At 41.3% G+C, this 27,933-nt stretch overlaps 1 protein-coding gene across 2 annotated transcripts in view; it reads right to left on the bottom strand.

Annotated features, from left to right (window-relative positions):
• Nucleotides 1-27,933, bottom strand: part of UBR5 (ubiquitin protein ligase E3 component n-recognin 5) — a gene marked incomplete at both ends in the record, with an annotated part of 130,388 nt that overhangs the window by 88,446 nt on the left and 14,009 nt on the right. For both annotated transcript variants that reach the window (XM_080693631.1, XM_080693632.1), the window contains 4 exons: nt 1,683-1,802; nt 3,604-3,680; nt 4,098-4,179; nt 4,955-4,999. In XM_080693631.1, coding sequence (XP_080549757.1) covers nt 1,683-1,802; nt 3,604-3,680; nt 4,098-4,179; nt 4,955-4,999 — 324 coding nt within the window. The remainder of the gene's footprint in view (nt 1-1,682; nt 1,803-3,603; nt 3,681-4,097; nt 4,180-4,954; nt 5,000-27,933) is intronic.

Raw genomic sequence — 27,933 nt, 5'->3', positions numbered from 1 at the left:
GAACTAAAGAAATGTTTACCTTTAACAAAAGCATCAACTGACAGAGTATGCCAGATAGCACTTATTCTTCCTTAGAAAATTTTTCCAAGCTTACAAAAACTAAAATTCAAGCCGAGCATGGTGGCACACGCTTGTAATCCCAGCATTTGGGTGGCTGAGATAGGAGGACCCTGGTTCACAGACAGCCTCAGCTACTACTTGGTGAGGCCCTTTGCAAATCAATGAGACCCTGTTTCAAAATAAAGAATAAAAAATAGGGCTGGGGTTGTCTCTTGGACATAGGATATCCCTGGGTTCCATCTCAGTATAAATAAATAAATAAATAAATAAATAAATAAATAAATAAATCATTCATTCATTCATTTGTTAATTACATGTTATTTTCAGAAATCTCTGTTAAACAGTGTGTACTATTAAAGGGCTGGGAATGCAGCTCAGTATTAGATAGAGTGCTTGCCTAGCATGAGTAAGGCCGCCAGTTCTATCCCCAACACTGTTAAAATAACATTTTAATAAGGATCAAGGCTACATTTTCAATTAAAGAGCTAAAAGAGCCAGGCATGGTGGTGCACGCTTGTAATCCCAGCATTTGGGAGGCGGAGACAGGAGAATCGCAGTTTGCAGACAGCCTCAGCTACTTAGTGAGGCCCTCTGCAACTTAGTGAGACTGTGTTTCAAATTAAAGAATAAAAAATAGGGCTGGGGATATAGCTCAGAAGTAGAATGCCTCTGGGTTCCATCCCCAGTACGGGGGGGGGGGGGGGGGGACCCCTAAAAGAATGCAGTTAACTAAATGACCTTCCTCCTACCTCAAAATAAATTTAGTTCAGCTCAAACACACAGAAACAAAGTGAGCAAGATTTTGAGATTCAATTCTACTTGCAGGCTACACTTCCAGCCCTTTTTATGTTTTGTTTCGAACAGGTATTACTAGGTTGCTGAGTGTCTCGCTAAATTGTTAAGGTTGATCTCAAACCTGCAATCCCACTGAGATTACAGGCTGCACCACCACATCTGTCTAGAGACTCAAATTCTTACTTTACCTGCCAATTCAGAGTGTAAGGGGAGAGGAAAAAAAGCCTTCTCCTTCCCCTTATTGATATTCTGAGACAATTTAAACTGCTTCTAGTTAGTTGTCTTTCTCTGATCAGCCTTTTAACACCTAAGAGTTGTCTGAACTGGTATTATATAATAACTAACCAGAGATATTTTCAAACAATCTGGTTATTCAAGAATCAAGGTATATTAATGAGCAAAAGCATCCGGCTTGGAATTTGTTCATGGTTAGCATGCAAACTTTAGATAAAATGTTAGAAGAGTGGATAATCTAAGAGAAGGAAATGAGTGTTGGGTTTTTTTAAACCCAGGAATAAATCACAAGACACAACCAAAGATGGAGTCATTTAAATTTCTTAACTGATATAACTGGTTTAAGTCATACTATTAAACACATATAAACCCTTTGCACATTTAAAAGGTCAAGAACCTAGGCAAAGTGTAATTAGTCTGGGTATGCTGCTTTCATCATGGTGGCTCATTAGGAGTAACAATGGCCCCATCCAAAGCTCAGGAGAGACTCCTCTCTCTGTTACTACGTAATACCGAATATGGTCAGTCATAATACGAGCACTCGCAGGTCAATAGCACAGACCAGTGGGTGTCTCCAACTCACCACCACTTACCCCAGAGTATTGCCTGCCAGCCTGCCCAGAGTCTCAGAACCTGAGAGAAACCATGGAGAGTCACTTGTCCTACCAGGCCTCGACGTCCTCCCCGCCCCCGAGTTGCTGTTCAACTTTGACCTAAGAAAAAATAAGAAATATAATAATCACGTCACAATCTCAATTGCTGAGGAAAGAACCTAGAATTCTAGGCCTCACTGCTCTGGGACTTAACTGTAGTAAAATACAGTTTTACTGTCCAATGACTCTCCAATTACTATTAAAACGTGTACTACCTATCAAAGAACAAGCCTAGTAACTTAAACAGACTTCGAATAATTCAGGATTCTAGTTCAAACAATTCCAGTTCTAGTATAATTTTCAGGTTTCAGTTATAGAATGTTAAAACAGTAAATCATTCTTCTGGGGTTTTATTGGTTTCTGTGTTGTTGTTGTTGTTTTGTCCCCTTTTTTGTGGTATTGGGGATAGAACCCAGACATTCTACCTCTGAACTACAACCCCAGCTCTCCTTCTTATTGTTTTGAAACAGGGTCTCACTAAGTTGCGAAGGGCTTCACTAAGTAGCTGAGGCTGTCCATGAACCTCAATCCTATCTCAGCCTCCCAAATGCTAGGATTACAAGTGTGCACCACCACGCCTGGCTTTCTTCTGGTTTTTTAATTTTCTTTAAGAGTGACCAACCTAAAACTCATCATTATTACCTAGCATCTTTGGGGTTTTTTTTTTTTTTTTTATAGTACTGAAGATAGAACACTGGGCATTCTACCTGTGAGCTACATACCCAGCCCTATTTTGAAACAGAGTCTCACTAATTTATAGAGGGCCTCACTAAGTAGCTGGGGCTGTCTGTGAACCCATGATCCTCCTATCTCAGCTTCCCAAGTACTGAGATTACAAGCATGAGCCACCATGCCCAGTTTATGCTATGATTTTTAAAGACCAAAATGTTGTCGGGTATGGTGGTGCACACTTGTAATCCCAACATTTGTGAGGCTGAGACAGGAGGATCGAGGTTCAAGGACAAGCTCAGCTACTTAGTGAGGCCCTTTGCAACTTAGTGAGACCTTGTTTCAAAGTAAAGAATAAAAAATAGTGCTGGGGGTGTCGCTTGGAGGTAGAGTACCCCTGGGTTCCATCCCCAGTACTGCCAAAAAAAAAGGATCAAAATGTTAAGGACCAGCCGGGCGTGGTGGCACACACTTGCAATACCAGCATTTGGGAAGCTGAGACCAGAGGATCACGGCTCGCAGACAGCCTTAGCTACTTAATGAGGCTCTCCGCAACTTAGTGAGACCATGTTTCAAAATAAAGAATAAAAAAAATAAGGCAGGGGTTGTAGCTTGGAGGTCGAATGCCCCTGGGTTCCATCCCCAGACGAGCAAACAAACAAACAAGCAAAAATGTTAAAGACCCCTGGTGCTGTCAAATTGAGTTACTTAATTTCGAAACAATAAGTTGAAAACTGTAGAGTATAAAATCATTCCAAAGAGGAGATCTGACTTGGGAGCTCTCAAATATGTAATATATAATATCATTCTTCTAGTAACCTATTGCCCCTGGGGGTTCCATCCCCAGTACCGTGCAAAAAAAAAAAAAAAAATAGGGCTGGAGGTATAGCTCTGAAGTAGAATGCCCCTGGGTTCTATCCCCAGTATACCAAACTACAAACTTAACCATTTCACAATGTATTCTGTGCATCTGATTTTCTGAAATTATTTTGAGGGCTACTAAAATCAAAATACAGATTTAATATAATACCCTCTAAGGTAAATCCATTTTGTATTAAATATAAAAGATGGGCTACAGGTGTAGTTTATAGAAAAGTAATTGCCTGCCTACCATGCACAGCCTTAGGTTCAAGCTCCAGCACACACACACAAAAAGCATACGTACATATAAACAAAGGATATGATGCCTTACCCATCATTATTATCAGGTTTACCCAATTCCAATCTGTCTGGCTGTACTGAAAAACCAATCCTGCAAACTCTACCATCCTAAAAGCAAAGAAAATAGAATAAATTTTCAAAGTAAAAATTCAACAAACGATTCTGTGCCTATTCCTGTTGATTCAGAGACAATAAATAAGCTCCCTTCCAGAAGATGTTCACATCTGTTAGTGAAATATATTACCAGGAAAACAGCAGAAAATAATCTGAAACATCTCAATCTGACAGAATTCAGAAGGAAAGGAGTGCATATCGAGAGCCTCCCCATTCTGTTACTACCTAGTTTCAAGCCCTAGTAAATCATTGAAGCCTTCTCTGGACCAGAGAATTTATAGAGAAAGAAAACTGGGTGATCTTCAAAATAATTCTAACAGCTGCTGTTTTCGCTGGTTTTTTAAAGAAGAATAATGCACAGTTGGATTTTTGCTGTTTGTTCTTTTCCTATCTGTAGAGTAAGTAGCTCACCTCGAGAAGAAAGGCAGCATGACTTGGTCCCACCGCACATTGTTTAATAGTGGCTTGCTCCAATACACTCAAAGGGGGGTGGCTGGGGAACAATGAAGAGGTACATTAAGTAAAACTATTTTTTAAATAGTAAAAACACCTTAAGGTCTTTAAAAATCCCATTAACAACAACAACAAAAAAAATAGCTGGCAAAATCTATTTTTAAAAAGCCAATATTTGAAAGCAAGAATTAAAAAATAGCTGTGCGTGGTGGCACACGCTTATAATCCCAACATTTGGGGAGCTGAGACAGGAGAATCATAGTTCTCAGACAGCCTCAGCTACTTAAGGAGGCCCTTTGCAACTCAGTGAGACCCTGTTTCAAAATAAAGAATAAAAAACAGGGCTGGGGGTATAACTCGGAAGGAGACTGCCCCTGGGTTCAATCTCCGGTACCTCAAAAAAAAAAAAAATACATAAATTAATTAATTAAAAAGTAATGATATCCCTATCATCCCTTTAGCTCCTTGGCATGCCAAATTGTTAAACAAACAAAAAAAGAATGAATGAAAACTATAATACTTCAGGTTAGCCAAACTCATAAAAAGTCAAGGATTTTTTTCATAATAGGATTTTATCATAATAGGTCTAATCATAATACACTTAATCATATATTAGGCTACTGGAAATGGGAGGCTACTGTCTAAATATTTTCCTAGTAAAGGAAAATCATCCTTTGCCAAAAGATTAAACGTATCTTGGCCTAGGAATGCAGCTCAGTGGTAAAGCACTAGTGCAGTAGGGCCAAGGGCCTAGGTTCAATCTCTAGTACTGGGGTAGGGGTAGGATCTAATTGAAAGTATATTAAAATTCTTACCTGTTTAAATTATATTTGTTCAGTTTCTCTGAAACTTCTCGTAACCTTAAAAAACAAACCAAAACATTAATAAACTACATGTACAAATCCTTTGTAAACAACATAGTTCTGATGGGTATCTGTTACCATTATTTGTGTGATTTTCAACAGTGGGATGTAAAACAATTGCTACGGCAAGAATTTTTCTGTATTTTTTTCACTTTTGTTCCAAAAAGATCACAAATTCTGCAATATCCTTTCCTTCTTACTCCATTAGCAAGTTCAGTAACAATAATATCAACCCCACTTTACAGAGTAAGAAACTCAGCCTTCTAGTGTTTAACAGAAAGTACCAACAGAGCTCATACTTGAACCAATTCACAATAGAATCTGATTCTTTAAAACCTGTGCTATCTATGCCAGAAGACACTCTTTTGAATTTAGGGGTGGGTATCATAAAAGAAAAATACATGGGAAGCACACATCTCTTAAAAATACAGCATAAGTCAGGTCAGGTGGCTCATGCTTGAAATCCCAGTGTTTGGGAGGCTGAGCCAGGACTGCAAGTTCACCAGATTCACCAGCCTCTACAGCTTCGTGAGACCCTGTTTCAAAATGAAAGAATAAAATAGGGCTGGGGGTATACCACAGAGCCAGAATGCCCCTGGTTTCCATCCCCAGTACCACCCCAAAAGAAGAAAATATATTATGCTATTCTGTGATATAGTAATATATAATTAATGGTGTGCTATATTAATATATAGTTAATATATTAATATATAATTAATAGTGACATAACAGGGTATAGTCTTGAGATCCTGAAGGGACTTACAACATGAAATTGAGCATTAGAGCCTCTACTCCCTTTTCTATACAGCAAGGATAGCCCTCCCATTTCCAAGAGTATTGAACATGCTTAGAAAAATCTCAAATGGTTACCTAAGATATAAATTTGTACTATCTTAGGATTTTACTGTTTTCCTCAAGAAAACAGTCTTAAAGTAATATAAAACAGTGTAATACTCAGCTAAATTATACTAAGCACTTTGTCCATCTAAAAAAGTAATTTTGCAATGTATAATGTTGTGGCATGTATATATTGGGCAGAGGTAGCTGAAGACTGAACCCAGGGGCTTTATATTTTTTAAAGCTCCTGCCAGTGCTTCTATCTTTTCTTTTGAAGCAGGGTCTCACTAGATTGATGAGAGCACCTTCCATCTCTTGTTTAGGGTTCCAAGTACTGGGATAACAGGCATGTGCAACTGCATCTCGGCTACATTTAGAAAGAGATCTTATGAGTTTGATTTTTCTATTAAGCCATCAAAACTACTGCTTGATCTTTTACATTTTCAGAAATTCTTACAAGTAAACTAAAAATTTTAGCAGGGCGTGGTGGCGCACGCTTGTAATCCCTGCACTTGGGAGGCGGAGACAGGAGGATCGCACAGGTTTGAAGCCAGCCGCACTGGCTTAAAAGACCCTGTTTCCAAATTTTAAAAAGTATAAAAATAGGTCTTGGACTGTACCCTGGAGGTAGAAGGGTTTCCAGGAACCCCAATACCACCGGGGGGGGGGGGGGGGAGCCTTTTTTTTTTTTCATTTCCAAGAAGCAGACACTCACAGGTAACTATTCTTACTCCCAAAGAATACCTTCTGATTATGTATGATTTGGTCCCCAATAAATAAGACATTCTCATTTTTGTAGCCCAATGTTACATTAACTTTCATTTAAAAATGTTTACATTGGTCCTGGAAAGTTGGGTTTTTCCAGTAAATTCCACTTTGCTCAAAAGACACTTCTGTGTTTCAAGACAAAATTAAACACAATGAGAATGATGAATGGTGGAACTTGGGAGCTCTGAGAAGGCAGATTAAAAAATAAAACTGTGAGGTCTGTTCCAGAGAGTCCACAGTAACCTTCAAAAGGCCTCAAGCAGAAGCAGAAATTCTCACCCTCTTGGGCACACATTTACTCTAAGGAATGTACAACACTTTTCACCAAACTAGAGCCAGAATGTCTGGAACAGGAGGAATGCAGTTCACAGACAGCCTCAGTACTTAGTGAGGCCCTTTGTGATTCAGTAAGATGCTGTTTCCAAAAAAAGAATTAAAAACATAGGGCTAGAAGTGTAGCTCAGAGGTAGATTGCCCCTGGGTTGCTTTGGGGGTGTCGAGTGCTAGAATTCAATAACCCAAGACCTCAACAGCAAATTTCAGGTTCTAAGAAAATAATGAAAATAATTCCTGTTATCAATTATATTTTCTAATCTAAAAATTCATAGTTAGTGACCCAACCACAACTAAATATACATCAGTTAGTGCTGAAAACAATACCCAGTGAACAGCAAGAAAACTGGCAAGTTTACTCTTGGCTCAACTACTCTTCAGGTTTCATCTACATGAGGAGAGACTATTAGTCATCACTGACCATTTCAGTCTCAAAATTCTTATGAATGTATGAAAAGCAAATTCAGAGTATATATGTATATACATGTACATATATGTATATACACATGGTATATGTTGTACCAGTATTGGGAATGGCCTAGGAAGATTTAAGAAAGCTATGATTATTAATATATTTCAAAAATTGGGTGAGGGGCAAATCTATGCAAGGACTTGATTTCTGCCTGAAACAGGCATATTCCAATGTAAATTAACCTAGCTCAGAGTAATTAACCAGTCAATAGGAGAGGAGAACTAGGCCTGTCTCTAAACAGATCTTAAGAGAGGAGAACTAGGACTTTCTCTAAAGACAGATCTACATGATTGGATAAGCTAGCTAAGATGGTAGGAGGGGTCGACCTTCATGAAGGAGACACCTCACCACACCTTGCTAGAGGAGGTAACTTACAGGGTAAGGGGAGGTACCTTACAGGGACATTCACTATGTCAGAATTACGTGAAGATGGAGGTCATGGATATAAAAAAATCCGGTCCACATGTAATTCCTTTGGTGTATTCATTTTGAGTCACACCCCCCCCCGCGCGCGCATGCCATTTTGGCATGGGGCTCTATTTCTATTTTCTGTATTTCTATCTTTCTAATAAACTTCTTTAAATCTTCAGCAACTGTCCAAGCTATGCATATCTATTCTTAGCTTAGGACAAGAACCCGCCCGCCGTGATTTTGTTTTTGGTCGTTTTGGGTTTTGTTATGGGTTGGGGGAAAGTGTGTCCGGGACCCTTGCAGGGGTCCCCAGGAAGTTTCCCCACAACCATATTCTCTCAATCCGAAACATATGTGATGCTTATACAGAAACAGCACTTACTGGCAATAGTCAATTTACCTTACTCATCTGAAACTGTTATTGCAAATGGATTTTATGTGGATACTTAGAATGGTTCCCCAAATATTAGTTTCTTACATTCTTAAATTCAATTCCAAAATTTATAAAATGTCATTCTTTCAAATCTCGGGGCAGTTATAAGGAAATTGGGCCCCTACGAATCAGTTTACAAATATATATCCTGGTAACTGTGACAAAGAAGCCTCCAAGTAAAAAGAATCAACTATATTTTAGGAGAATTTGCTTCTCTTCTACAAGACAGACATAAAAGTCACAGAATCACCACAGTTAATGAGCACATTCATTTAAGCTTACTAAATTACTCAATGTAACTTTATATCTTTATTGAACATTCATCTACTTTGAAGTTATTAACTAGATTTCCACCTCATGGCAATATTAACAAGTTCTCCTCTTTTGTGTGCATAATACTGAAGATGGAACCCAGGGGCATTATACCTACAAGCAACACTCCCAGCCCTATATTTGCTTTTATTTTTATTTTGAAACAGGGTCTTGCTAAGTTGCCAAGAGTCTCACTTCTTGCTTGAGGCTGTCCTGGAACCTGCAAACCTCCTGCCTCAGCCTCTAAAGCACTGAGATTACAGGCCTGGCCTATCATGCCTAGCTAGTTCTTTTTTGTTTTGGGGGAGGTTTTCTGGTGGTTTTTGTGTGCGGTACGGATGTTGAACCTAGGGGTATACCCTAGCTATACCCAAAGTCCTGTTTTTATTTTCATTTTTGAAACAGGGTCTCCCTAGGGTTGATGAGAATCTACTTTCTGAGGTTGCCTCAAACCTGCAATCCTCCTGTCTGGGCCTCCCAAACACTGGGATTATAGGTGTGCACAAGTCCAGCTCCAAATAAATCTTTAATATGAGTATGCTGAAACACCGATTTTAAGGGAACAACATAGCATTACAAAATACCCCATAGCTGGCATTTAATCTCGTTCTAAAACAAACTGGAAAGACTTTGTTAGGTGGCTATGACACACAATGGCTAGGTCAGCAGTAAGTTTCCATAGCAATCCTTAGTACTGACAGCAAATTTATATTCTGATTGAAAACCTTCTGTTCCTTCAAATTTATAGTTGGGAGGTTGAGACAGGAGATGAGAGGCTGGAGACCGGCCTCAACTTATGGAAATCCTGTTTCAAAATTAAAAAGAAAAGCCGGGCGTGGTGGCACACGCCTATAATCCCAGCATTCCAGAGGCTGAGACCAGAGGATCACGGTTGGTGGTCCTCTAAGTAGCCTCAGCTACTTAGTGAGGCCTTCTGCAACTCAGTGAGACCCAGTTTCAAAATAAAGAATTTTTAAAAGGGGGCAGGGGGTGTAGCTCGGAGGTCAAATGCCCCTGGGTTCCATTCCCAGATCCGAAAAAGAAAAAGATTTAAAAGAAGCTGGGCGTGGTGGCACACGCTTGTAATCCCAGCATTTGGGAGGCTGAGATAGAAGGATCTTGCAGTTTTGAAACCAGCCTCAGCTACTTAGTGAGGCTGTCAGCAACTTAGTGAGAACCTGTTTTCAAATAAAAAAATAGGTCGGGAGTATAGCCCAGAGGTAAAAGGCCCCTGGGTTCTATCCCCAGTACCGAAAAAAATTAACATTACAATTATGAAAACAACTCATCTTCTCATTGATCTTCCAGTTGACAATAAGTACAAGTTTTTCCGTTTTAAAATTCTCTGCCTACCTCCTACCACATAACACAGCTGCATGTTCAGACATACCCCTAAACTGAATTGAAGCCTGATGGTTCTTTCTTGCTGAGCTCATAAGATTAAAAAAAAAAAAAAAAAAGAGGTATCTTTAAATCCTCTTGACATCCCACCCCATGTACAAGGGGACGGTTTCTGCGTATCTGGAATCATAACAAAAGGCACACCTGTTCATGTTTCTCATTAATCAGCAATCACCTTACTGGTAGAAAGTGGCATGACCTGCTGCCATTACTGTTCCTCCCTTCTCATTCCTACTTAATTCAAACCTAGTTCAAATACTAACTACTCCATTCGCCCTCCCTGATGTAGCAAAGTAGCAATAACATCCTCCCTGACAAATTTTAGACCCCCCCCCCCCGTACCAATATCTATCACGGACTTACCAGTGGTTTCCAATAGGGGAGGGGCAGACAGAATCTCTAAGATGTACAGGCAAAAGGTAAGGTAAATGGAGGGACGGGGTGTTCAGGATATCAACTGCCAGCCTACATAAGGTTTTTAAATGATCACATTTCACAACTGGCCATGGTGGCACCTGCCTGTAATCCCAGTACTTGAGAGGCTGAGACAGAAGGACCGCAGGTTTAAGGACAGCCTCAGCAAGTAGTGAGACTCATCAACCTAGGGAGAACCTGTTTCAAAAATAAAAATAAACCAGGTGTGGTGGCACATGCGTGTAATCCCAGAACCTGGGAGGCCGAGACAGAAGGACGGAGATTCATGGCCAGCCTCAGCTACTCAGCTACTTAATGAAACCTTCTGCAACTTAGTGAGACCCTGTTTCAAAATAAAAGAATAAAAAAATTGGGTTGGGGTGTGGACTGGATGTAGAATGCCCCTGGATTCAATCCCCAACACAATACATACATACATACATACACACACACACACACACACACACACACACACACACACACAGCTGGGAGTGTGGCCCAGAGGTAGACTGACCCTAGGTTCACCACCAGTACCAAAAAGAGGAAGTTTTCACATTTCTAGCTTCTTTTGAAAAAAGGAGATGTAGCAACTAAGCATACACTCTCTAGCAGTGGCCAAAGTAACCTGTGATACTTCTGGTATAAGGTTGTTCATGAAGAGAAAGGACCCTCTGAAAAACGGCGCTTCTTTAGTGAAGAGCAATCTATCGCAGTCTCACGATTCCGATTTTGGTGTATGCATTGCTCCCTAATACATCTTTGCACAGTCACAGGCCTACCCATCTTTTAAGAAAATTGCTCCCAGTAGCAAACATTTGACTTTACTCTCAAGAGTAAATGACCAAGTCTCACAAATAATGGCTATTATAAAGAAGAAAAATCCATCTGTCAGCCTCTTGAATCACTACATATGGTTTTAAAATTATCACATTTCAAAATGGGATGTGGTGGCACATGCCTATAACCCCAGTACTTGCAAGGCTGAGACAGGACTTATTTATGAAGAAGACAAAAGTTGGATTCTGTGCTTTCTCTTTACCCTAAATGACACAGCACATTTACCATTAAAATGCATTCAAAACCAAAAATAAGTCTCTAAAAAAAATATTGTAAACTTATTAAGTGATGTAATTTTAGGGGGGGCGGGGACAGGTCTGGGGATGGAACCCAGAGACATTTGACCTCCAAACTACATCCTCTGCCCTTTTTTTATATTCTTTATTTTGAAACCAGGTCTCACTGGGTTGCAAAGGGCCTCAATAAGTAGCTGAGGCTGTCTGCAAACCGCGATCCTCCAGTCTCAACCTCCCAAATGCTGGGATTTTAAGCATGCGCCACCATGCCCGGCTTAAGTGATGTAATTTTTTAAATGTGAACCTTTTTAGAAATGGGAAAGGTTTCTAATAATCTGAGAAAATTCATGTTATAAAGAAACACTGCAGCCAGGTATGGTGGTGCACACTTGTAATCCCAGCATTTGGGAGGCTGAGACGGGATGATCTAGGTTCGCAGACAGCTTCAGCTACTTGGTGAGGCCCTTTGCAACTCAGTGAGACCCTGTTCCAAAATAAAGAATAAAAAATGGGGTGGGAGCTGGGCGTGGTGGTGCAAGCTTGTAATCCCCGCACTTGGGAGGCTAAGACAGGAGAATCACGCAGGTTCGAAGCCAGCCTCAGCTACTTAGTGAGGCTCTCAGCAACTTAGTGAGACCCCATTTCCAAATAAAGTATAAAATAGGTCTGGGAGGATAGCCCGGAGGTAGAAAGCCTCTGGGTTCCACCCCCAGTACCACAGAAAGAAAGGAAAAAAAGAAAGGCGAGAGAGAAGAGTAAGAGAAGAGAAGAGAGAAGAGAGAAGGAAAGAAAGAAAAGGGCAGAGAGGCCGGGCGTGGTGGCGCACGCTTGTAATCCCTGTGCTTGGGAGGCGGAGACAGGAGGATCACGCAGGTTCGAAGCCAGCCTCTCTGGCTTAAGAGACCCTGTTTCCAAATAAAAATACAAAAATTGGTCTGGGAGTGTAGCCCAGAGGTAGGAGGGTTTCCAGGAACCCCAGACCACCAAGAAAAGAAAAGAAAAGAAAAGAAAAGAAAAGAAAAGAAAAGAAAAGAAAAGAGGCAGGGGGTGTAGCTCAGAGGCCAATGTTCCTGGGTTCCATCCCCAGACTGTCAAAAAGAGACTACCCATCCCAGAACCCTGAAAATACCTAGAACAAGAAAAGCTCCTCCCAGAGGGAAAGTGTAACAGTGACAAACTTTCTTTCCTGTTTTCCTTTTTATCTAAACAATAATAATTACACAATTTCTTTATTGTTTCAACTAAATAGTTTTAAGAGAACATAAACATTTCCTCTCTGCCTGAAATTATACTATTAAAAAATGCAAAATATCCACAATAGAACATTTTTAAACTCAAATAATATAGCAACAGGCATTTTATTCCATTATGTAGAAAAACAAAAAATGTTTGTAATTCAAAACCACCTACATTAAGGAGACAGCAATGAATTTCCATGATTTTCCTTCTCCAGTATAGCAGACCTTGTTAGTATTTTTATTCCCATTAAGCCAGATTAACTAAAGGAGTTGAACACTCAAACTACCTGAGGACCTCCTTTTCTTACTGCAAGCAGACATTATCTGCACACTCAGAATGGGTCTGAAAGCTCTATCAAATGGCTCTTTAAAATGTGTACTCACCAAGGTTGTTTTGTTTTGTTTTGTTTTTGAAGGTACTGAGGATGGAACCCAGAGGCATTCTACCCCTGAGCTATACCCTCAGCCCTATTTTTCATTCTTTATTTTGAAGCAGGGTCTCACTGAGTTGCAAAGGGCCATGGCTACCCTCGAACAACATTCCTCCTGTCTCAGCCTCCCAAGGTTCTTAATAATAGATCTCCAATACAGAAAGCCTTCCTTTAGGTATAATTCAGAGATCTAAACCACAAGAGTCAAACAAGTCTTGCAAAACTATAAAACCACCATAACAAAATATAAGGGCTCTATCAGAACCCTTATATTTTATCACTAAGGAGTACAAACATGTACAAATGCTTCTCTGTGTTGGTAACATGGCTACCACAGCAAAAGCTCATGGCTTAAAGCCCGCATTTTGGCCTTCAAGGATCCAACAACAAATGCTTCCAATTCTTTTGTCTTACAATAAATGCTCAACTCAATATACATTGATTCAGCAGCAGTCCCAGACTTAACATTGATGCTACCAACCTCTTGTGTACCTCTTCCCAGCCTCGTAAGGGAAAAAAAAAAGGGGGGGGGGAGTTGGTGCTTTCAGATACAGATATGATTAGTAAAGAGGTACTCTTGAGAAAGAATATGAAAGCACTTCCCATTTCTAATTACTCTGCCCAAAACTGCCGGGGAGGGGGGGGGGGTTCACATTTTTTTCTTTTTAATTTTAAATTCTTGGAAATCTTACTCATAAAAATAAGTGTCCACCACTAGTCACTGGCATTATCAACTACCTTCTCTCTTCCTAAGTATAACTTTCTAAACAGGGGAGGTGGTGGGGTGATTATGCAAACACCTCCAGCCAGGTGTTCTGTGTAATGGCCACCAACTCAGGCTTGTCCTAGCAATCACAGAAGACCAGGAGTGCTTGCAAACCTCAGCCTGTATTTTCATAGCACCACACACAGGGTAGCAAAAATAACTGGCACCTATATAACTCTTTAGTGCTTGCAAAGCAAAACAGCTAGCAAACCCAACAAAATGAGGCCAGGCTCATTAGAATACTAAGAGCCTACAGTTCCTTTGTCTCAGATTAAATTCTTTACACCTCCCACTCCACCAAAACTGATAGGCAGCCATTCCATCCAATGCTGAAAAAGTAGACAAAACCAAAGAGATGGAGGACAGGAAACGTATATGACAGCCATCAACTAACAACTATGTACGGAATGTCCTGTACAGATGGGCAAGCTGCTGGAGTGCAAGGATGGTCCAATGGAGTCCACCCTGGGAAAAGGTCTCCTGCCTTAAACATGTAGCTATGAAAGACAACTGTAAAAGAGAAAACCAGAAGACAAAATGAGATGAAACACCTGATAAACACCTTCACAGCAGGGAGACAAAGTACAATACTGGGGACCATATCTGGGTATGTTCTCAAGGCAGAAAGTGCAATCCCAGGACTGGGGAGGCTGAGAACAGCCAGCCTTGGCTATTTAGTGAGGCCCTCTGCAACTTAAGTGAGACCTTGTCTCAAAATAAATAAAAAGTAGAGCTGGGTGTATACCTCCGAGGTACAATGTTCCTGGGTTCAATCCTCAGTACTACCCCCCCCCAAAATGTAGCTAAAAATGTTAATGAGAATCAATTAAAAGAAATACAATCTATGACTAGCAAATCAAAAGAGAGAAAAGTAAAGGGAGTACAAGAAACTAACAGTCTAACAAAAAGAATATAGCAAAGAAAAGCCAGGCTTGGGAGGCAGAGACAGGAGGATCCTGCAGGTTCAAAGCCAGGCTCAGCTACTTAGTGAGGCTCTCAGCAACTTAGCAAGACCCCATTTCCAAGTAAAATATAAAATAGGTCTGGGAGTGTGGCCCAGAGGTAGAAGGGCCCTGGGTTCCACCCCAATAGCACCAAACACAACCCCCCCGCCCCCAAAAAAAGGCCTTGGGTTCAAGCCTAGCACCAAATAAAATGAAAAGATAAAAACTTTGAAAAGTAACATTAACAAGCTTTATCTAACAAATACAGAAACCTGTCCCCCAACTAGGACATCAAAGTTTTGTTTTTGTTTTTTGTAGTACTAAGGATTGGACCTAGGTGTCCTACCTCCAAGATATACCCCCAGACCTTTCTGGTTTTTATTTTGAAACAAGGTCTCACTAGGTTGCTGAGGCTGGTTTTGAACCTGTGATCCCCCTGTCTCAACCTTCCAAGTACTAGGATTACAGGCCTGTGCCAGCATGCCCAACTCAAAGATTTTTTTAAAGCATACAACTCTAACTTCTGCACTTAACAGTTAATAAAACTTCCTCAAACTATAAAGACAAACATAAGATTCCCAACTTTTATGGACCAACACGTAAGACTCAGAAAGAATAACTGCTAGTATTAACACTTTATAAAAAGAAAAATATTAGAGAATTATTTAACAGGTTTTTGACCTCAGAAACAATCACGTACAGCCGGGCGTGGTGGCGCACGCTGTAATCCCAGCATTTGGGAGGCTGAGACCGGAGGATCATGGTTCACGGACAGCCTCAACTACTTAGTGAGGCCCTCTGCAACTCAGTAAGACCTGGTTTCAAAATAAAAAATAAAAAATAGGGCAGGGGGTGTAGCTTGGCGGTCGAATGCCCCTGGGTTCCATCCCCAGACCCGTAAAAAAAAAATCAAGTACTGATTTTTTTTTTTTTTTTTTTTTTGTGGTACTGGGGTCCCTGGAAGCCCTTCTACCTCCGGGCTACACTCCCAGACCTATTTTTACATTTTTACTTGGAAACAGGGTCTCCTAAGCCAGCGCGCGCGGCTGGCTTCGAACCTGCGCGATCCTCCTGTCTCTGCCTCCCAAGCGCGGGGATGACAAGCGTGCGCCACCACGCCCAGCAAGTACTGATTTTTTAAACTTAATTGTGAATCCTTGATATAACAGTCTCCTTAATTTACAAGTGAGAAGGCAGAGGACTGCTGAGATAAAGTGACTTACTTATAATACTCAATTCAATTTTTTCTTTTTTTTGCAGTACTGGAAATGGAACCTAGGGGCATTCTACCTCTGAGCTACACCCCCAGGCCTATATTTTATTCTTTATTTTGAAACAGAAATCACTGAGTTGCAAAGGGCCTAAGTACCTGAGGCTATTGGTGAAACCGTGATCTTCCTGTCTCTGTGCCCCAAATGCTGGGATTACAAGCATGCGCCACCACGCAAGGCTTATAATACTCAATTAAGAGAATATGAGATAGCATTTTCTCTCTCTACATTCTATCACACCAAAGGGTCTGGGCCAATCAACAAATACCTCCTGAACACCCAGAGTATGGGCCTGGTGTTAAATATCACGAGAAACATAATACACGAAAATAAGTGGGGAGGAAAGACTGAACAAAATCCCCCAAGGGGTGGGGGTTCTACATACTTAAGAATGCCACACCTACTCATGAGTCAGTTATAGAAGACTGTGGAATCTATCCCTCAAGGAGCCTGAGGAGAAAAGAAGGCTGAGGCAGTTATTAAATTTATGCATTTCAGAGCCAGGCGTGGTGGCACACGCTTGTAATCCCAGCATTCAGGAGGCTGAGACCTGGAGGATCGAGGTTCGTGGACAGCCTCAGCTACTTAGTGAGGCCCTCTGCAACTCAGTGAGACCCGGTTTCGAAATAAAGAATAAAAAATAGGGCAGGGGTGTATTCCCAGACCGGGTTCCATTCCCAGACCCCCCCCAAAAAAAATGTAATTTTCATCGACTTGTAAAACCCAAGTATATACAAAAACAAAAACAAACAAGAAGCCAGGAGCCAACAAGAGTGTTATAAGCAAAAATTCCTAAGAGAAGGTAGCATTCCTTTGAGCTTACGAGGGTCAATGAGGGCAGGGCTTGAGAGAAGTAAGGTTTTAAAATGAAGTAAGGTCTTCAGCTAGGCGTGGTGGCATACGCCAGTAATCCCAGTGCTGGGGAGGCTGAGACAGAAGGATAACAGGTTCAAGAACAGCCTCAGCTAGTAGTGAGATTCTCATCAACCTAGGGAGACCTTGTTTCCAAATAAGAAATAAAATTAGGCTGAGGGTGTAACTTGAAAGTGGGATGCCTCTGAGTTCAATTCCCAATACCACAAAAAAATGAAATATAATAGATCTTCAAGGTAATTGGGATTCATCATCTCAGTGAAGATATATCTAAATGAAAACATTTATGATAATTTAAAGAAAACGGTTAACTCTTAACTCAAAAAATTCTCTTTTCAAAACATTCATGACTCCAAGGGGAGAATTCTAACATTTGAAATTATTTTTCTTACAAATCATCTCAACAGTAGACAGGACAGCAGACTCAGTTAGACCCTGTTTCAAAATAAAGAATAAAAAAATAGTAAGTCTGGGGGTGTATCTCAGAGGTAAAATGCCCCTGGATTCCATCCCCAGTACCGCAAAAAAAAAAAAAAAAAAGCTTTAAAAAATAAAAAAAACAAGTCCAGCAAACTAGCACACACCTGTAATCCCAGTACTTGGGAGGCTGAGACAGGAGAATCACAGGTTAGCAGCCAGCCTCAGAAACTTAGCAAAGCCCTCCACAACTTACTGAGACACTGTTTTGAAATAAATAAAAATGGGTCTGGGATTGGCTCAGAGGTAGAATGCCCCTGGGTTTAATTCCCAGGGCCACAAGGTAGGTAGGAAGGTAGGCAGGTGGGTAGGTATGCATAAAGGGAGGGGAGGAGAGATTGAAAGAAACAAGCCTAGCATAGCAGAACATGCCTGCAATCCCTCTACTTGGGAGGCTGAAACTTGAAATCACAGGAAGGAAGAAAGGAAGATCACAAGTTCCTTCACTTGCGAAGGAAAATCACAAGTTCAAAGCCAACCTCAAGGACTAAGCAAGACCTTGTTTCAAAAGTAAAAAATAAAAAGGGCTGGGGGTAGCTGGGCGTGGTTGCGCACGCTTGTAATCCCACCATTTGGGAGGCTGAGACAGGAGGCTGAGACGGGAGGACTGCCATTAGTGGACAGCCTCATCAGTGAGGCCCTCTACAACTTAGTGAGACCCTGTTTCAAAACTAAAGAATAAAAAACAGGGCAGAGGGTGTAGCTTGGAGGTTGAATGCCCCTGGGTTCCATTTCCAGACCCGCAAAAAAAAAGGGGGGGGGGCTGGGAGTGTATGTAACTCAGGTTGAATGGCCCCCTGTGTTCAATCCCCAATATAAAAAAAAAATCTGGGTTGTGTGTATCAGTAAGTAGAGATATACAGCCCATCAGTATGGGGTTCTCAGGGTCCATGAGGCCATAAGAAATCCAAGATGTTCTAAAAAAGGAAAGCATATAATACCCACAATGCTGCAGTCAAGAATAAAAGAAATGGATAAATCATTATGGAGCAGAGTGGTAAGAGTTTGGGGTGAGAAAAAGGGGCAAGGAACAAAGACCAACATAAACACACATACACACTCACACACCCACACAAGTCTTTAAAACCTAAGGAGCTAGGCATGATAGTGCACGGCATTCAGGAGGCAGAGGCTGGGGACAGGGGATCACAGTTTGTCGGCAGCCTCAGCTACCTAGCAAGGCTCTTCGCAACTCAGTGACTAAAAGACTAAAAAATAGGACTGAGGGTGTAGCTCAGAGGTAGAATGCCCCTGGGTTCCTAAGGAAGTCGGACAAAGACCAAAAACTAAGGAAGAACTCTGCTGAGCCTACAAAGGGGTGACAAGTTCTACTTGAACGAACAAGTTTAAAGGACCTTAATCTTCTCTAAACTCTCTAGTTTCTCAGGCAGCATCTATAAAGTAGATAAACCAAAAATCGCTAACCACAGCAACCAGGATTAAAAGTCTCACCTTTAAAATAATTCTAGAGTTTTAAACTTAAATACATTGGAACCAGTGGGGTAGTGAAACATAATGTGCTTAGTACAGAAACTGATACAAAGTAAGAGCTGCTCTTGCTATTTGTTTGTTTGTGTGTTTGTTTTTGTTTTGTTGTTGTTGTTTTGTGGTACTGGGGTTCCTGGAAACCCTTCTACCTCCGGGCTACACTCCCAGACCTATTTGTATGCTTTTTTATTTGGAAACAGAGTCTCTTAAACCAGCATAGCTGGCTTCAAACCTGTGCAATCCTCCTGCCTCCGCCTCCCAAGCGCAGGGATTGCAAGCGAGCGCCCCCACGCCCGCTTTGCTCTGGCTATTTCTACATTACCACTTCTACCTGAATAAAAGAAAAGAATATGCTATATGGGAACTAGTTTAATAAAGGAAGCCAGGAGTGATAGCACACACCTGTAATCCCAGTATTTGAGAGGTTAGAACAGAAGGATCACAGGTCTGAGGCCCACCTCAGCAACTTAACAAGATCCTGTTTCAAAATAAAGGATGGTGTGTAATGTAGAGGGAGAATGCCCCTGGGCTCAATTCCAATACAACTAATAATAATAATAATAATTATTATTATTATTATTATTAATAATAATAATAATAATTGGGGGACCCAGAGTGGGTAGTACCACTCTAGATAAAAAGAGCCAAGAGTGAATCCAATACCTACCAACATTCAACACTGTCACATAAAAAATACTCTATCAATTATAAAACCAGTCCTTCAGATTTAGTATTTCTAATGTAAAAAAGATTGACTAAAAGTTTATCTTAGACCAGATTAAGAAAAAGCTTTTGTGTTGTAATTTTGTAGTCATTGCATATCTTGGCTCCTAAAAACTGACTACTGAATTTGACAATTTTTGCCACCTTTAACATCCAGAACATCTATCTACTTTCTCCTCTGAATGTTAGAGACACTTAGAACCTGTCTACTCCAGCATCCGTATCTTAAAACAGTGAGATAAGCCTTCTATAAAACACAAGTAACAGCTGGGCCTGGTGGTACACGCTTGTAATCCCAGCATTCGGGAGGCTGAGAGCGGAGGTTCGCGGACAGCCTCAGCTACTTAGTGAGGCCCTCTGCAACTTAGTGAGACCCTGTTCCAAATTAAAAAATAAAAAATAGGGCAGGGGGTGTAGCTCCATGGTCAAATGCCCCTGGGTTCCATCTCCAAACCTGCAAAAAAAAGAAAAGAACACACATAACAATGAAAGGTACTGTGTGCAAAATAAGTATAGGGTCCTTCTTTGTACATTTGCATCAAAGTTTTTACAACAGCATCACATATTCTATTAAAAATTACAAAATACCAAGAAAATGGCACATATGACTAATACTTCTTTTTGTGTGTGTGTGGTATTGAGGATGGAAGCTAAGAGGGCACCCTACCTCCAAGGTATACTCCCAGACCCATTTTATTCTTTATTTTGAAACAGGGTCTCACCAAGTTGAAGAGGGCCTCACAAATTCCTTAGGCTGCCCCTGAACTTGTGATCCTCCTGTCTTAGCCTCCTAAGTATTAGGATAACAAGTATGTGCCACAAGGCCCACTCTAACACCTCTTTTAAAACTGGCCATAAATAAGCCAGGCGTGGTGGCACATGCTTGTAATCCCAGCATTTGGGAGGTTGAGACCCAAGGATCACAGTTCATTGACAGCCTCAGCTACTTAAGGAGGCCCTCTGCAACTCAGTGAGACCCTGTTTCAAAATAAAGAATAAAAAAATAGGGTTGGGGGTGTGGCTCGGAGGTAGAATGCCACAGGGTTCGAACCCCAGTACCACATAAATAAGTTAATAAATACATAAATACTTAACTAAATAAGTAAATCTGGTCACAAATAATATAAAAAAAGCCACATAAGCAAAGCAATGAAATAATGACAGGGAGCCAGGCATGGTGGCATACGCTTGTAATCCCAGCATTTGGGAGGCAGAGACAGGAGGACGGCAGTTCCCAGACAGCCTCAGCTACTTAGTGAGACCCTGTTTCTAAATAAAAATAAAAAACAGGGCTGAGGGTGTAGCTTGGAGTTCAAATGCCCCTGGGTTCCATCCCCAGACTCGCAATAAAATAAAGAATTCTCTCTTAGCAGGACACGGTGGTACACTGTGGCCTAGTACTTGGGAGGCTAATGTAGGAGGGGCATAGGACAGAAGACAGTGTGCACAGGACTTCACAAGTTCCTGTTTCAAAATTTAAAACGAGCCGGGTGTGGTGGTGCATGCTTGTAATCCCAGCACTTGGGAGGCTGAAACAGGAGGATCGCGCAGGTTCAAAGCCAGCCTCAGCTACTTAGTGAGGCTCTCAGCAACTTAGTGAGACCCTGTTTCCAAATAAAATATAAAATAGGTCTGGGAGGATAGCCCAGAAGTAGAAAAGCCCCTGGGTTCCACACCCAGTACCAAAAATAATAAACTAAAATAAAATAGGACTATGGATGAAGCTCAGAGGTAGAACTGCCATAGTTTCAATCCCCAGTTACCAAAAAATTACTTTATTTCTGATTTCTTGTAAGAAAAAAACTTTTTTTTTTAAATTTTGGTGCTGAAGATAAAAAACACAGGGCCTGAAGCATGCTAAGCAAGCACTCTTATCATTGAGCTACAACTTCTGCCCAAGAAAAACCTTAGCTGAAATTGAGTGTGTGTGTGTGTGTGTGTGTGTTGTGTGTGTGTGTGTGTGTGTGAGAGAGAGAGAGAGAGAGAGAGAGAGAGAGAGAGAGAGAGAGAAAGAGAGAGAGATTGACTGATTGATTGATTGATTGATTACGGGGAATTGACCCCAGGAGCAACCTACCTCCAATCTACACCCCAAGCCTATTTTATTTTTATTCTGAAACAGGGTCTAAGTTGACAAGAATCTCACTACTTACCAAGGCTGTCCTCAGACATGCAATCCTCCAGCTCAGCGGCCCAAATACTGGGATTACAGGTGTGACCATCACATCTGACTACTAAATATTTCTTATTCAATGCTTTTCATGTTCCTATTTTTGGCAAATCACTCTAAAAACACATTCCTATATTTATTTTTCTATTAAAATAATATTCACCTAAGAGTATGTGAAATATTAAAACATATTAAAAGATATCAAAAGTAATCACCCACAACCCTGAGGCAAGTTTACTATCATTTTTAGCACTTTTTTTTTTTTTGGTGGTACTGGGGTTCCTGGAAGCCCTTCTACCTCTGGGATACACTCCCACGGGCTACACCCCCAGACCTATTTTTTAACATTTTTATGTGGAAACAGAGTCTCTTAAGCCAGTGAGGCTGACTCCGAACCAGCGCGATCCTCCAGTCTCCGCCTCCCAAGCGCGGGGATTACAAGCGTGCGCCACCACGCCCCGTTAGCACTTTTATTAAATGTTCTGATGTGTGATACTGAGAACCAAACCCAGAGGCATTCTACCTCTAAGCTGTACCCACCCCAACCTGTCTTGTTTCTTATTGTGAAACATGGTCTCATCCAGCTGCTGAAATCCTCCCTAAGACGCTGACCCTCCGGGCTCAGACTCCCCAGAAACTCTTCTCTTTAACATGGTTAGTGCTGTAGACGTCTCTTAGAGAAGCTCACTGTCTTTTATTCATCTCAGTGATAACACTGTCCTGAGGACGTGCACTCTTCCAACTGCAACAAGGCCTGCGAACTGAACCATCCTTCCAAGCTTGTGCATCCTCACTACCACTGAATAATGAACACTACATGTGGGTGAACAGAAATGAAGGCTGCTCTTTGTACCATGAAATCAAGCAACTGGCCTAAACTGGTTAAATTACTCTATACCTCACCACCTGGATTAACCAATCACAGACATGTATAACCTGGCACACCAAACTTACCAGGACTATACTAGGGTCTGCTGAAGAGTAACAGGTTATCCTTTTCTTCAAGAAAACTATTCAACTGATTTGAAGCTCTATGCTCATCGCTGTAGGCATTCTGGGCTTCTGTTACAGTTCCTCAAATCCACCGTACTCTCTTGCCTTACGGTATTCACACATGCTGTTCCTTCTGCCTAGAAAGCTCTTCCGATTCTTAATGCTCTGCCTGCAGCCCACATCTTTCTCGCCAGTGCCCCAGCCTACTACCTAGTCACTGGCCCATCCTCACTTTTCACAATTTTTCATTGATCTGCCCCAATAGCCAGGTGTGGTGGTGGACGCTGGTAATCCTAGTACTGGGAGGCTGAGACAGAAAGATCATGGTTCACAGCCTACCTCAGCAAGCTGTGAGGCCTGCTGCAATTTAGTGAGACCCTGTTTCAAAATAAAGAATAAAATTGGGCTAAGGGTATAACTCAGAGGTAGAATCCCCCTGGGTTCAATCTCTAGGACCACACACACAAAAAAAGACCCATCCTACCCGGCTGGTGGCGCACACTTGTAATCCCAGCATTCGGGAGGCTGAGACCAGAGAATTGTGGTTCACAGACAGCCTCAGCTACTTAGTGAGGCCCTCCACAACTTAGTGAGACCCTCTTTCAAAATAAAAAAATAGCCGGGCGTGGTGGCGCACGCTTGTAATCCCCGCGCTTGGGAGGCGGAGACAGGAGGATCGTGCAGATTCGAAGCCAGCCACGCGCTGGTTTAGGAGACCCTGTTTCTAAATAAAAATATAAAAATAGGTCTGGGAGTGTAGCCCAGAGGTAGAAGGGCTTCCAGGAACCCCAGTACCACCAAAAAAAAATAAATAAAAAATAAATAAATAAATAAATAAAAAATAGGGTGAGGGTATAGCTCGGAGGTCAAATGCGGCTATGTTCCATCCCCAGACCCGCACACACACAAAAAAAGACTCTCCCCCACAAGACTAGGCTGGTGCCTCTGATGAAGAAGCCTCAATGCCCCCTTCACTATACAGACCACACTGCCTGTAGTGGTCCTTCCCATACTTCAAGCTCTACCACCAGACACCCAAACTAGATGCTCCCAAATCTTGTTGAATACTTCATGACAAGATACTATTTAAATGGCTTCCAGTATATACACAGACACACATATATACACAACACAACGTATTGTAAATATTAATATATAACTACACACACATTTTGTGTGTCGTACTAGATGGAACCAGGGCATCCTACTTCCAAGTGACTTTCCCAGACTTTTTTTCTTTTTCTTTTTTTTTGGTGGTACTGGGGGTTCCTGGAAACCCTTCTACCTCCAGGCTACACTCCCAGACACCTATTTTTTATATTTTTTTATTTGGAAACAGGGTCTCTTAAGCCAGCGAGGCTGGCTTCGAACCTGCGCAATCCTCCTGTCTCTGCCTCCCAAGTGCAGGATTAGAGTGCGCCACCACGCCCGGCATCCCAGCCTTCTTTTTTATTCTTTAATTTGAAACAGGTTCTCTTTGAGTTGCAAAGGGCCCCACTAAGTAGCTGAGGCTGTCTGTGAACCTGGATCCTCCTGTCTCCGCCTCCCAATGCTGGGATTACAAGTGTGTATTACTACACCCAGTTTATACATATGTTAATATGTATATGTATCAGAAAAAACACTTGTGTAACAAGTAACTTCCTCTGCCTTTCAAAAGAAAAGGCAATAAAGTCCTTAAAGTAAGGTGTAGTCTGCCATTTAACTAATCTAAGCACTCTAGCCCTCAAGCCCCTTAGCTGTATTAAAAAAAAAAAAAAAAAGAAAAGAAAAAAGAAAAACACATTCTAGCCAGGTGTGGTGGCACAGGCTTGTAATCCCAGCATTCAGGAGGCTGAGACAGGAGGATCACCCACCGTTCACAGACAGCCTCAGCTACTTAGTGATGCCCTTTACAACTCAGTGAGACCCTGTTTCAGAATAAAGAATTAAAAAAAAAAATAGGGCTGGGGGTATAGCTCAGAGGTAGAATGCCCCTGGGTTCCATCCCCAGTACCACAAAAAAAAAAAAGAAAGAAAGAAAGAGAGAAAGAAAGAAAGAAACTTAAACCTTTTTTTTTTTTTGGTATTGAGGATTGAACCCAGGGGCATTTTGCCTCCAATCTATACTTCCAGCCCAATTTTATTTCTTTCTTTTTTCTTTTCTTCTTTCTTTCTTTCTTTCTTTCTTTCTTTCTTTCTTTCTTTATTTATTTGGTGCTACCGGGGTTCCTGGAAACCCTTCTACCTCCGGGCTACACTCCCAGACCTATTTTATATTTTTTTTTGGAAACTGGGTCTCTCAAGCCACAGAGGCTGGCTTCGAACCAGAGGGTTCTCCTGTCTCCACCTCCCAAGCAAAGGGATTACAAGCGTGTGCCACCACGCCCGGCGCTCAATTTTATTTCTTATCTGAAAAGAGGGTCTCACTAGATTACTGAAAGCTATCTGAGATCCTCCTGTCCCGGCTTCCTATGTACTAGGATTACCAGCATGCACCACCATGCCCCACTGAGATTAAACATTTCAAGCAAAGACAATCTGCAATGTGAGTCAGAGGACTCAGTCTTCAGTCTCTTTTTTCTTCTTCTTTTTTTTTTAATTGGGAGGAGGGTATTGAACCCATGCATTATACATGCAAGTCAAGCACTCTATCACTAAGCTACACCCCTAGGCCTTCTTATTTTTATTGTGAGACGGGGTCTTAAAAAATTGCCTAGCTTGGTCTTAACCTTTTAAGCCTCCTGCCTCAGCCTCCAAAGTATGTGGAATTATAGGCAGGTGCCACCAGCTTCGACTCATGGTCTTACTTTCAGTATCTCTGTGCTACCTGCAGCTTTTTTAAAAGATCAATCCTCACTGGGCACCAGCAAAGACAAAGGAGCACGGACTGCAGAAGCTCAAGGACCCTCTCCCCGCCTCCCAACATTAAAGCAAAGCATTCAGATGAAGTTCTCTAATCTTATAAAGTATCATTTTCAAGCAAATGAAAAATCAGTCTATAGGTGATCTGCTCTCACAGTGCAAGAATTCTGAACTATCATTAAAACTCTAATATCAAATACAGGCACTTGTGATAAAGGCGCCTCACTGCTGAAAGCTCCTTTAAATGTCTATAAACTCAAATTTACTGAGCTCAAAAGAACTGAAGAGGATGAACCAGTCCCCACACCCTGCAACTCTGTCTTCAAAGCCCTGCCCTTCCTCCCCATCACTTAGCAGCACTTAACTCTTTATTTACAAGTCTATCTGAAAGCTCCAGGAGAGCAGAGCTACTCATCTTGCATCCAAATGTATACAATTTCGTTGACAAAATATTGAAATGAATAAAGGTAAAATCTCCCACTTCCCCTGTTCTTTAATTTATAAATAGAATTAAGTTAAAGATATTATAACAACCAGAAACTCAGTTTTGTTTTTTGTTTTTTTGCAGGTCTGGGGATGGAACCCAGAGGCATTTGACCTCTGAGCTACAACCCCTGCCCATTTTTTATTCTTTATTTTGAAACCGGGTCTCACTGAGTTGCGGAGGGCCTAAGTAGCTGCGGCTGTCCGGCGAACCAGGAATCCTCTGGTCTCAGCCTCCCAAATGGTGAGGTTACAAGCATGCGCCACCACGGCCGGCAGAAACTCAAGTTCTTTCTCTGAGTCATTCTACGAAAATGCATTTTTCCGTAGCACAATCCCAACAGCACAGAAAGAGAAGTGAGAGAGGGGAAAAAACTGAATGATCTAACCAAACTCTTTTACTAATGAGCTTTATCATTTATTCAAGGATATGTGGACACTTCAAGGTCATGTGGTCACTTAGTTTCAGATACAAAAACAACCCCCAATCTTGCTTACTCTAATTTGTATTTTACCCAGCATATCACAGACCAATTGAAAGCTTAATCACTATATAATATAATCGATTTAAAAATGCCATCTAAACCAGGCACGATAGCACAAACTTGTAATCCCAGTACTTGGGAGGCCAAGACAAGAGGACTCCAGGTTTGTAGCCAGCCTCAACTACTTAGTGAACCCTTGTTCAAAATAAAGAAAAAATAGGGCTGGGGGTGTACCTCGAAGGTAGGAAGCCTCTGGAGTTCAATTTCCAGTACCACAAAAAAATAAATAAAATTGCCATCTAGAAACACTAAGTCCTCCTTAAATTTTTTCTAATCTGTTATCTTGGGAAAAATAATTCAGAAAGCATGTGAGAGCCAGGCATGGTAGTACATGCCTGTAATCCAAATACTTGGGAGGCTAAGACAGAAGGATCTCAGATTCGAGACCAGCCTCAGAAACAACTCGTTTTCAACATAAAAAGTAAAAATAGGGCTGGGGTTGTCAGAAGCTTGAAGATAGACTGCCTCTCAGTTCAACCTTCAGTCCCCCCCCCCCACCAAAAAAATGCTTATGAAGAAAAAGTAAAAATTAATGAATATGGAGAAGATAGTCCTTTCTATATCTACTACTTTGAAAGGGATGGCGAAAATATCTGACATAATCAAAATGTTATCATTAGGGGAAGCTGGGTGTTAAATGCATGAGAGAGACCTCTATAATTTTCACAACTTATGAGTCTATAATTGTTTCAAAATAAAGTTAGAAAAACACATGTAGCACAACCATCTGAAGCCACTTCCTGAGCCCAATAATCTATAACCTACTCCTCAGACTTTCTCAGGGAGCCAGATAAAGTTCCAAACACTTCCCAACCCCAAAATTCCAGGAAGGCTAGAAAGTGTAACAGCCATCCCTGGCTGGGAACCATGCTTGCACACGAAAAACACACAAGTATTTGCTGATCAAGAAAAACTAATCTACCAGTGTTCTCAAACTCTGTGCAAGCAATAGGATGGCAAATATTTACACAGGCTAACTGGACCTCTTTCACCACTCTTTCATAATTTGCTATAGCCTGTGGACCAGACTAATAACCAACTAGACCACAGCCTTCTGAGCACAATGTCTTTAAAAAGACTATCCTTTCAGTGTCTCATAATTCTGAGGGGCTACTAGCTATGCAACATAACCTGAATTTTGTAAGTTTCATGATAAAAACAAAAAGAGCCAGGTGTGATGGTGCATGCCTCTAATTCCCAGTACTTGGGAAGCCGAAACAAGAAGATTGCA

This window comes from Muscardinus avellanarius (genome assembly GCF_963383645.1).
Source record: "Muscardinus avellanarius genome assembly, chromosome: 4".
Lineage (NCBI taxonomy): Eukaryota > Metazoa > Chordata > Mammalia > Rodentia > Gliridae > Muscardinus > Muscardinus avellanarius.
The sequence above is the reverse complement of the archived record's forward strand: the minus strand, read 5'-3'. Positions and strand labels throughout refer to the sequence as shown.